Below are 12297 nucleotides of genomic sequence, written 5' to 3'. Positions count from 1 at the left end.
TACAAACCCACAGCAACATTCACTCAATTCTTAAAATATGTGTATCCAGAGTTTGATCAAAAAAAATCTTAACTTTCTTCCAAATGAAATTAAAGTGTAGTGTACTAGCCTGGCATAAACTTTCTCATCCCATCCAATATTCAATAAAGATTTCAAACACAATGATCTGCAAGGTGGAATTTATTTCTCACACACAAGGTACATAGAAATGGAGGAGATAAAATTTATGAGACGTATTTTATACACAGCAAGTCTTCCTTGGTACGCCACTTATCTCAGAAGGAGTAGCAGGCTCTACTTCTGTGATGGAAAACAGCCATCAACCCACAAAAAGAAAAGGGTCATAGTTTATCTTATCAGGGAGGAGTACTTAACACAACAGGGAATGAAAGGGAAAATAAAAACAAACAAACACCACAAAAACACAAACAAACAAGAAAGCCTCCACCAAGATAGCACTCCAGTTTGAACCTTTATGTTAAAGTGAGCTGCTTTCAAGCTCTTGACCAATAAATAAAAAGAAGTTTCTGCTCAAGAAGCACAAAATACACTGAATAAGTATTTTACCCTGAGAAACACAGTTTATTTCACACTCAGTATTTCCTGAGACAAATCCCTCCTCCCTGAGGACCATTCTTCACTAAACATCTCAACTTCTTTCTCCCTATTCTATCATGCTCCTTCCCACTACCAAGAATGTCATCACCAAAGAGGTTGTCTTTTCAGGTCACCAGTGCACACTCCAAGCAGTTCAATTAGACATTTGAATTACATTGTATATATGAGCCATATTTGGGTGAATTGTAAGAAGAGGTTTACAGTTTGTAAGACTGATTTTACTTCCTCTTTTTATTTAGTGATGATCTTTTACTCCTTTTCTGCACTTCTACATCTTCTGTGATTCTGAGATCATAACCACTCCTAATCACACCCTCATAAGTAGTGATCAACACACTTGCTGGCTTTTTTGTTTTGAATGCTTAAACCAGATGACACAGGCAGCACACAAACACTACATGAACAGCCAGGGCAAGCCTGCCCTGAGTGAAGCCAAAATTATGTTTCCTACCTTATAAGAAATACACGGACTGACTACATGATTGAAACATGCCTTGGTAAAGAAATGAGGGTGGGGTATCACAGTCCAGGACTAGGCTGGATTACAAGGCAGAGAACATTGCCCTCAACACTAACAAGCCAGTCAATCCTGCACATCTGAAAGCCCTACTTCTCCTAAAGACATCCATAAGAGCTCAGAAATTCTCCTAACCGTCCTTCTTGGAGTTTCATCTTTAGCTACAGCAGACTAAAGGCCAGCTACTATCAGACTGCACAGCCCTGACCATCAGACCTTGACCCCTGTTCAATGGCTGCTTCAGCTCTATTTCCCCAGCAATAAGCTGATTCAAGGGCACTAACACTTTTCTACTTTAGTAGAGTACGTTTTCTGCCAGTTCATTTCTCTGCACCAGTTTATCATAGGCCATATGAGCAGCAAAGTGCCAGATGAGAAGCAGAAGGGGCAAGCAGGAAGGAGAGGAAGGACTCAGGGGAGCCTTTCCAGCAGCTCCTAGCCAGCACATCAGGTAAGTTGTCACGCAGATCCATAACCCACTTCAAAACATGAACAGCTGGGGCAGAGAGACATGCAGAAAATTCTATCAGCCTCACCCATCTAATTTAAGAAAACTCAAAACAGATGTTGCAACTGGTTCTGAAGACAAGATTCTTCAAGGGAAAACAGCATCATTCCATACAGGCAAAAGCACAGAGTGGCTTTTGAGGACACTTAGTGGAAGCAACCACTAACAATTCATGAATTCCAATACTTATGTGCAAGATATCAGTAACAGTTCTTAAAGAATTTAAACAATAAATTCCTAATGCAGTACAAAACTTTGAGCAATTTTCACATAATTAAAAACTTTGGGAAATATCTGGAACTAATTGTGTTGTTACATTACCTAGAGATTACCATATTTTAATCACTCATGTTTTTCCCTTCTAGTGCTGATTATAATTTTGTACTTGCACAATTAGAGTTCAACCTAAGGAAATGCATACTAAAGACAATCCAATCCACAAACTTATTTTCATCATTTTATCAATAACCACAAGCAAAGAGTATTTATGCATAGCATATTAATATTTTACAACTTTAATATTAGGGACTGCACCATGCAGAACAGAAATACAGTATCAGGTGTGCATTGCAGATACACAGCAAAACCTAAATTGAGTAAAATCCACAAGAATGTTACAACTTAAATGGTCAGTCACAGCTTGACAGGACAACAATTTTGATACCATACTTTTCAAATTAAAGAGCAGTATAAGCATGAAAATTGTATACATAAAATCCCAACACAGTAATAGCTTTAGGGCCCTTTAAAGCATGTCTAAAATTTTCATTTTCCATGAATGAGAGGTATGGCAATAAAAACTCTTGACCTGGGAGAATTTATTTTTAACTATGCCTCTCCCTTTTCTGTTTCTCCTATTATTAACAGGAGCAGAGCCAGGTTGGCAGCAGCAGACATGAACAACAGTCTCAAGACCACAAGGCAGGGGAGGAAGGGAAGGAGATTAGCAGCGACCCATATATTACCTAAAGCAACCCCAGAGTATCCAAAGCAGTGAAGAGGCACCAATTGAAGCCAAAATACTATGCAATGAAAAGAAGGGTTTACAGCTAACAGAACCTGAATTACATTCTCAAAACAAGCCTCCAGGATAAATAAACAGTCGGTCAAATGCACCTACCAAGGGATATTGCTAACAGTAACACACCAAACTCCTGACACACTAAAAGGAGCGCTGTGAGGGAAGTAAACCAAACCAACAGGCAGGCCAGGACAACAACTTAGGAATGCTATCCTGAATGCCAGAGCTTCCATCTCTCCCCTACTTCAACCTGACTCCAAACAGAAGGAATGGGAGATGGACATAATTTCTGCTCCAGACCTTCTCTGGACAGGACATTGAAGGAAAGCACAGTCCACGTCTTCACTCTCTCTCACAGAAGACTTTCTGGCAGCACGGGACAGCAGCCTGAAAGCCACTTCTATGGCTCCAGCTGGCATGAGGGCAGAACAAAAAACATTTCTATACTGCTCTTCATAAAGTTGCTTCAACAATACAGGACTAAGTTGAGATGGGGAAGGGAGAGTCTCTTCTAAGGAAAATGCTGCCTTTTTTCAGACAGTCATCCAGCTACAGAGAGAAATGTTACTGGTGGTGGTGGTGTTCTCAGGTCTTGGGAAACATTCTCACAAACACACACAGCACCTGAAACTATGATACTTTGTATAGCTTCTGTCTCACATATAATTTGTTTCACGTGCTTTGCTCTTAGTTCACGCTTCAGGTATTTCAAGAGTCAGTGTTGCAATTTCACCCCTAACTGTCAGGGTGCTCCATCAAATTATAGCATATTATTCCCAGGATTATCCTATCCTGGAAGCACAAAAACATAATTGCTCCTAATACTTACAATGTGATTAATAATATTTTTTATATTCCTCTACTCCATAAGAAGTTATGCGTCTTGAAAACTACTGGAACTCTGTCTAGAATTTTGACTGGCACTGAAGAGACACCAAATACATCATATATCTCACATTTTAAAAACCTTATTGACTTGGCACCAAGCCATGCTGACCAACTTTATTCATTTATATAATAAGTCTAAGAATTATATTCTTACATATCTTTAAGGAATTTTAAAACATTGTTCCATTCTATAAACAACCATGGAAATACAATATTCTACAGGAAGGAAAAACCCAAAACATCTTTTTATACAAGCAAACTATAAAACATCGACATTTGGATATTGTTTTATATTTAAAGAACTATAATACTTAACTATCTTCATTTGATGACAACTGATAAAAAGTTAAAAGTCAAAGAATGCATCATCAAGTATTCATTTTCCACACTCTAGAATCCCTGTAGAACAAAATATATGTATACGAGAACACCTAGAGCAACAAAACAGGGTGTTTTCAAGAAGTTAGCCTAATTTTAAATCTATTTCTGTATTAACCAGCAACAGAAGTAATTTTCAGATATAAATACAGAGGCAATGTTGCTTTTACAGCCTTGTGCAATACTCAAAGTCGCACATATGCTAAACATCACACAAAAAAGAGCATCCATCAGCTTGCACCTAATCACCCAGCAAAGCTGGAAGCAGCAGAACTCAGGGGCTGTGCTGAAAGACTCCCTGTTTGGGGCCTGAGGAAGCATCTTAGCTATTGGTGAATGACAGAACCTTCATGGAGAAACTCCCATTGCTGGAAAGCCAAAATAATGAGCTCCTCTCCCCTCTTGATCTCCCTGCTGCAGTGTGAAAGGGGTGCACTTGAACAGCTAACAACCAGCTCTCCTCAGGCAGAACCACACAACTCTCTAAGCCACACAGGATCACAAAATCACAACCATCCCCCAGTCACTCTCTGAGTCAAATCCTGCTTCTCTCCACTTAAAAAACTCCATACCATGGTTAAAACTTAACAGTATTTTTGTACCTTCGGGCTGCCAATAACTTTGACACTCCACATTCTAACAATAGTATGCCAACTTTCATGGAGATGAAATAACTCAATGTTGTCGTAGTAGCAGTGTTTGTATTAGTAGAAATAATAATAACAAAGCAGCCAAATTAAGAGTGTGTCAATGCTGAAGACAAGGACTGAACGTAAAGGTGTTTCCATTTGGCTTTTTTTAAATCAGGTGAAATCAAGGAAGGAGCAGACAATTGCTGTCCTGTGTTTAGTGTACTGTAATCACCCAACTATTCAGCTTGGTTATATTTCCCATACTGCAACAATGTTTGCAGTCTCATCTAGCTTATCACCACTCCTAACTTTTTTTTTTCCCCTTTTTAAATACGTTTAAAAAACTTATAGTCATTCAAAAACACATTCATACTTCCCCTTAACCCACTTCCAGAGTCTGAACCTCTGACCTTACCCAAACAAGAAACACTAATGCCTTTTATTTCATAGTCTACACATAATGTTATTCATTACTTATTTTCATATATTCATTTCCCTCAAAGGTATAAATGTTAAAGCACTTTGAAATAGGGTAGTGCTCTCTTTCCCTACTTTTTCTGAGACTCAGATTCTATAAAGTTTGCTTGCTTGCTCCTAAGTATCAACTAAGACTTAAATATTCTTGCAGTGGATTCTTCTAACTACAAGGCATCACAGAAATGTTTTGTGAAAAGCAAACAAACACCAAAGATATCACTGACTTTCACTTAATTTTGATACCCCATCTATAAAAAGCTTGGTATATCTTTAATTCAAAATCTGAGAGTCAAACCAACATTAAAGAGGTATTAAAGCATGGAAGAACCCATAAAGAATTTTTTTTTTCCTCTTACTAATTAAAAGTTATTTTCTGTTGCATTCCCAAGGAAATTGTTGGAAAAAGATGCTGGCCATTCAAATTTTGTCACACTACAAATACTCTTCCAAAAGATGTACCATCATGCAAAACATCATGTTTTTCTCACACTGATTCCATAGAAATACACACTGCCACCACTCTATCAAAACTTGTATTTCAGAGCAAATCTTTATTATGTATCCTATTTCAGGGCAGGTTTTTTTATCATTTCTAACAGAATACCATTCAAACAGCTACACTATCGTATTAAACCATCTACAGCAGAGCATTTCAGCCCAGCCTTGTATAAAGAAAACCAACATGAACCTCTTCATTAGAAAACACAAGGTTCCATTTGAAGTAAGAAATCACAAAAGGGGAGACAGTGACAAAAATCTGCCATCTGCATTACATACGACAGACCTAAAAACAATGACTGAAAAATTTATTGTCACTATAAAAACAGTACTAACAGCCCAGTAAAATAAGGAAGGGCTCAATCTTTCTACTGTTAGATGCACTAAGTGTGTATATATATATATATATATATGTATACGTGTGTGTGTATATCTGTAGGACCTTGGCCCAGGTCACACAGTAAGTCAGCACTGTCACAAGCCTGTGACCCCAAATCCTGGCAAGACCACACCGCCTCTCAGCAGGCAATCCAGAAGGAAAATACTCTGCACTTCACTACCCATCTTCTAGTTCACCCAGCACTTCTCATACAGCCTAAAACTGCATCAAACAGTAATCACTACTACAAGCAGAGACAAAAGTACAGAATTACACATCAGTGTAAAGCCTCAAACATTAATTGCATCTACAAAAGGATTGCTATAACACTAAATAAACGTCAAGAACTAGACTTTTTTTCAATTTGTGTTCCTATACTGCCACCTAAAGATCAGAGTGAAAAACAGGAACAGTAGTGGACAACATGACTTATCTGTATTCCTGGAAGAGAACAGTAAGGTTTTTCTGATATCTCACTTTGAAAAAAGACCACACCAGATTCAACCAGATCAAAACCAGATTGATCAAACAGTTCTATTTCACATCACAGTTCAGCAGTACTTTACCAATTGCCTAATTTCTATACATTTAGAAAAAAAAAAATCTCTGTATTCATGTATAAATATCCTTTAATTAGACAAATATCAGCTTGGACAGTCTTGATCTATAAACTCCCTCTAGCCACAGCATATTTTGCAAATGAAGACAGAGTGGTGGAAATATATTTTTCATTTCCTTATTTACTTTTTTTTAGTTTAACTGCTATCACTAATATGGGAAAAAAAAAATCACAAATTAATGTGATACAAGCTGGTAATACCATTACTTCTCCCAACAAAACATGCCCTTGTTACACACCTACATTCCAACACTTCAGATTCACTTTTATTCCACCTGTCGCTGCACTCAGCCTGTCCTCTGAAGTCTGCAGCCTCTCACAACTCCAAGCAGAAAATGTTCAATCACCACCCCGAAGGGCTCTGATGTCACAAGTCAGACTTCACCAACATAATAGCTAAAAATCTTTTGAGCTTGGTGTTTTGGGGCTTTTTGTTAACAGGTTTTTGTTGAGTTTTTGGTTTGGTTGGGGTTTTTTTTTTTTTTTTCAATATGCTGAAGATGCAAGATACAAGCATCACCTGGAGTAGACTGTCAATTTTTTCTTTGATTAAGTGAGACCCATATTCTCATGCCTGTAAGGGACATGAAGCCAATCACCTGGACTGTTTGTAAAAACAAAACTTCAAATATTTTCAAAATAACCCTCTTCCCCCGGTAAAAAAAAAAAAAAAAAAAAAAAAAAAAAAAAAAAAAGCGAATGAAAACAAAAACCTAAAAAAGAAAAGTTAGCAGTATCGGATTTTGCCGTCTCTCCTCCTCATGTCTTGGCAAGCAATTACACAGGGGTTTGGTTCATCTAGCAGTATATTTCAGGTATTAATACACAGATATTCTTTTAACAGCTCTGCCACAACCCAGCTTGCTGGGAAACCGCTCCAGTTTAAAATTCTCTTTTGTTCGTTTCCTTCTAAACAAACACAGAAAGTTACCACGTGTTTGTCAGTTTCCACTTGCGGAAACCGACAAGCGGGAGGAAGGCAGCCATTTATTTACGGCACGTCTCCAAGCCACGCGCCCTTTATCGGCACACGCCAGCCCCGGGGACACGGAGCTCAGGGGGGCCGGGGTCCCCTCAGCTCTGCGGGCCCAGCTCCCCTCGGCCCCGAGCGGAGCCCGGACCCTCCCGGCACCGCCGGCCCGCGGGAACACAGCATGGAGCGGCGGCACCGCACCGACAGCCCGGGAAACCTCCCCAGAACAGCAGCGCCCGGGAGGAGGCGATAGCCTCAAAAAAGCCGCTTTTAAAAAAAAAGCCCCCAGTTAAAAATAGCGGCAAGCCCCGCACCTCAGCCCTGGCAGCACACAGCCGCGGGACTCGGCAGAGACGGCTCCTCGCTCTGGAGCACGCACTCCTTCCTTCCCGCCCCGCCAGGCAGAGCCGGCTCCTCTCTGGAGCACGCACCCCTTCCCTTCCCTTCCCATCCTGCCCCGCCGGCTGTTCTACGGGCGCGCACTCCCGGCCCGCAGGCACAGCACAGCACAGCGCGGCGCGGCCCCGCCCCGGCGGAAGGGGCGGCGCTGGCTGCGAGCCGCGCGTTCCCGCCGGTACCTGCGCAGGCAGCGCTCGCACACGCTGCCCAGCTGCTGCTTGCTGAGCACGTAGGCGAAGGGCACGTCGCGGTAGAGCAGCTCTCCGGGCCGCACGCTCCGGCGGGAGCGGAGGCCGCTGCCCTTGCCCGGGCTGTGGAACCGCTCCAGCGCCGCCGGCTCCATCCTGCCGCGCGCGCCGCCACCGGAGAGGAGAGCGCGGCCGCCCCGCCCGCCGGCACGTGACCGGGCGCGGCCGCCGCCATCTTAAATCAGGGCAAGGGCGGCCCCGCCGCGGGCAGGAGCCGGCGTTGCGGCGCGCCCGTGTCCTGGGCCACACAGCCGCACCGACAGGCGCAGGGCAGCCCTTTGCCTGAAGGGGCAGCTAATAATGCAAATCACAGAATGCAGGATGGGTCGGGGTGGAAGGGATCACAGTGCGTCATCTGGCGGAACCTCCCTGCTCGAGCAGTTCCATCCCAGAGCGCCTTGCCCAGTAATGCGTCCAGAGGGATCTTGTGTATTTCCAATCACGGGGACTCCACAGCCTCTCTGGACTGTCTGCTCCACTGCTCAGTCACCTGCACATGAAGTTTTTCTTCATGTTCGGGTGGAACTTCTGTGCATCAGTTTCTGCCCTCTGCTTCCTGTCCTATTGCTTGGCACCACTGAGCACAACCCAGCTCCATACTCCAGGCACCCTCACTTTAGATATTTACACCCAAAATATTAAACAGTTTGGTTTACAAAGAAAGGGATATGATAATGATTCAGTCAAAAGACATCCCCAAAAAGGACATTATATTTGTGAGCTGGCATCTGGATGTATTTCTGGATCTCACTGTGATGTGAATACAGACTGGGCCAGTAGCTGCACCTGTGCTCTGGTGTTTCTCACTGAGAATGCACCCCATGCACCAGATTACTTTTTGTCAGAATCATGAGTTAGAGAGACCAGATAAACGACAACAGAAAAAGCAAAACTTGCGGAATTAAATAAGAGTATTAATTTGAAATGCTGGTGCACAAAGCCTGTGAAATAAGTGCTTTCTGTATGAGTCTGCATAACTTTCATTTATTTACGAGATTACAGTCATGATGCAGGCTAAATGTGCTAAACTGCAGATCGACTTCGTCTGGTTTTCCTTACCATGCCTGTAGAGGGAGGTAGGGCTTGTGTTTTGGAAAGGAGTCTTCATTCGTGCTGTCAAAACGCAGACATAGACCAAATAGTTCTGCCAAGCAGCTGTGCTAAAACCACTCTGTTTTGGTCTCAGTAACTATTATTTCAGTCTGCTATTGTTTTCATCCAAGTTGCAACAAGGTAAAGAGGAATGGCAATATGCATATCTAAAACACTGCTATTAGGAAGAACCAAGGTACCTAAACCCAGAGGATTCTCACAAAAAGTCTATCTTCGACATATGCTTAATGCTGCAATGATGTAATTCATTACCAAAAGAACTGACAGCAATCTAGCTGCTAGTGAAATCATTATGCATGTTACTATGCTTATCTTTAGCTCTTCTAGCAAATTTTTGAAATATGTTAAATTACAGTGATATTGTGAGTTTCTCTAGAATTAACCTTAGCCGTTATTAAAATATTAGGCAATTAGGTCTATATTTGGCCTGTATATCTTCACCTATTAAATGTTCTGCATTTTCCTGTCTATGCTGTTGTAATTCCTAAGCACGCATCACCCAAAACCTGTACCAAAAATAAGCCCAGTAATAAGAGAAGTTAACATCTGCCTCTATTAGTGGATAAATTTAAGAATGGTCAAACAAAAAGCATGAACCTAAAGGCCTACCCATGAACTGCAAAAAGTGCACTCACTGAAGAGCTAATATAAATATACAATACTAGATGTAATTTTCATTATTTTCTCTTTTTTTTCTTGGCAGGTTTTCTCACTTACATGTCCAGTAACACAAAAAAACCTTGCAAAGTACAAAAAACACATCTGAGGGAATACCAGTCTTCTGTCTCCCTGACACAAACAAAATGAAAATCACAACCTTGAAGAGCCCAGCTACTCTAGGAAAATCTGAAGTACAGATACCTGAAGAAAGGGACTTCCATCAGCTTGGCATAAGCTGTACAGGAAATAAGCCACAGAAACTTGAAAACAGCTTTTAGTTGACATTGCATTTCAAGTGATATGAAAACATAATTGCAGTAATAGAGATTTTCTGTGTAGATAAGCTTTCAAACACAGCATTGAACATCTTAATGCAGTGTTGGATATTTGGACTTCTGTGTGAAGGGCCTGAAGAACTGATTCTGGATATCTGTGTCTATAGGTTAGTGACAAATCTGCCTAGGAGGGCCATTCAACAATCTTTGAGCAATGGCGATCAATGGAATGCCCAACTTGGATGTTTTTGGACTCATCAGTCTGAATTTTCTCGAAAGCATAATGATAGTAGGGCTGTATATCCAGTAAGTGCTTATTTAGCCCAAGAATATATTTAGTTGAATTTAATCCCTGTTATCAACATGGTATTTTTGTATGACCAAGTCATACACAGACCTAAACAGGTCAGACTTCTCAGCAGCTGTCTGAAGTGCATGACACATTCTGGACGGAAGAAGCTGTCAAGGAGTGTAATGAGGGCAGTTTTGAAGGAAATATCACTTAATTGTGGCTGATGCTGCTGAATTAGTCATACATTCTTACTTCCAGCATGGAGCTTCAGCTCTTCTATCTCAGTACGGCATGTTTTACAACATGAATTTAGAGGAACAGCTGCAGTAATGAAATAATTCAAATTCTGCTCCCTGCTCATAACTGTGCAATAGCCATTCCAAACAACACAGCACAAAATGGATTTTTTTTTTCTGGGAGCAAAATATGCCTCAAAACACAAAATGTTAAATTTTGGATTGTACAAAACCTGTGTCACTAACAGCATAGAATAGCTATCAATTAATTAGTTGAAAGCTTGTAAGGACAGACAAATCTTTTATGAACATGTATCTCTTTAAGAGGTCTCTTCACTTTCAGTGTTGGTATGCTGGTGAAAAATTGATTCTAGATTGTTTAATTAAAAATCACTGCAGAAGTGTTTTAAGCACAAATTCTTAATAAATTTCACATAGATTTCATCCGTTGATTTTTTTCACTGGGAAATTTACCAAACCATTCTACTTTATTTGTATCTTCCCTGCCCCAAACATGTCAATTTCCTTCAAATGACAGAAGCAAGATCAGGAAGTTCTAAGTTGTTTGTTTATTTGGAGTCGTATCAATAAGATCAACCACATCAGTGCCTAAAGACTTACATTATGAGTAATCGGCTGTTTCATTTGGTGTATTATAACTACTCCTGATTTCCCTTGGGCTTCCTGTATGTTGTGTTCTGTTTGCTGGGGACAGTCAGTGTGCCTATTTTTAGCAGTGACAAGTTAAACAGCCCACACAAGGAAAGATGCAATAGCTGTTAAACAAGGATATAATGTGAGCAAATAAGCATCTCCCACTGACTTGTCCTTTCCGGAAAAGTTACTTGTTATTTCCTTTTTCTCAACATCTACAGAAGAAAGGTATGGCTTTGCTAATTAATGTCTTACAAAGCTCAGGTCAGAGTTTTCAATCTGCAGCCCCACAGATTGTGTTCAGTCTGACAAAACAATTAATTCAACATGCATCTCAGGAAGCCTCAGTTTCTTCCTATCACATTTGCACATCCTAAACTATACCACACAATCTATTTCTCAAGTTTTATGCTGATATTTCCATCAACATTATCATTAGCCTGCAAGGCTAAGCTATAATTATTAAAATGTGCAATGCTGAACAGGTTTACAGCCAGTACAGACACATTCCACCTTAACAACCCCTTACCACAGCATCTACTGGATTAATTACTGCAAGGTCAGAAATGCTTCTTCTAGATCAAAAGTGAACTGACTATGGAGTTCAACTTAACTGACTTATTTCCAAGGGCAAAATTTCTCATTAACTGGACCAAGTTGATTTCTGTCTCTATTTGTGTTTGTTATGATTTGAATATAGGTAAGTAGGAAGAGCTTAGGCAATTGCTAGCACAGTCATAATTTTCTTTCCCAGACAGATGGCACAAGTGATGAGGGCCACTAGAAAAGACTTGGCATCTCTAAAGTTATAATCAATATATCAGCTATGATATATTGATTGTAACTTTAATAGGGAATGCCAAACACCATTTTTTGGGCAGCTCCTCAAAAAAATTGGAAGAGTGAGAACAA

The 12297-nt window shown here is 40.7% G+C and overlaps 1 protein-coding gene across 1 annotated transcript in view; it reads right to left on the bottom strand.

Moving 5' to 3' along the window:
• Positions 1–8256, bottom strand: part of SMYD3 (SET and MYND domain containing 3) — a 380229-nt gene extending 371973 nt beyond the window's left edge. Inside the window, exon 1 of the mRNA XM_063151903.1 lies at positions 8087–8256. Coding sequence (XP_063007973.1) covers positions 8087–8250 — 164 coding nt within the window. The 5' untranslated portion in view covers positions 8251–8256. The remainder of the gene's footprint in view (positions 1–8086) is intronic.
• Positions 8257–12297: the final 4041 nt, after the last annotated feature.

The sequence above is a fragment of the Melospiza melodia genome, chromosome 3 (assembly GCF_035770615.1).
Source record: "Melospiza melodia melodia isolate bMelMel2 chromosome 3, bMelMel2.pri, whole genome shotgun sequence".
Lineage (NCBI taxonomy): Eukaryota > Metazoa > Chordata > Aves > Passeriformes > Passerellidae > Melospiza > Melospiza melodia.
The sequence above is the reverse complement of the archived record's forward strand: the minus strand, read 5'-3'. Positions and strand labels throughout refer to the sequence as shown.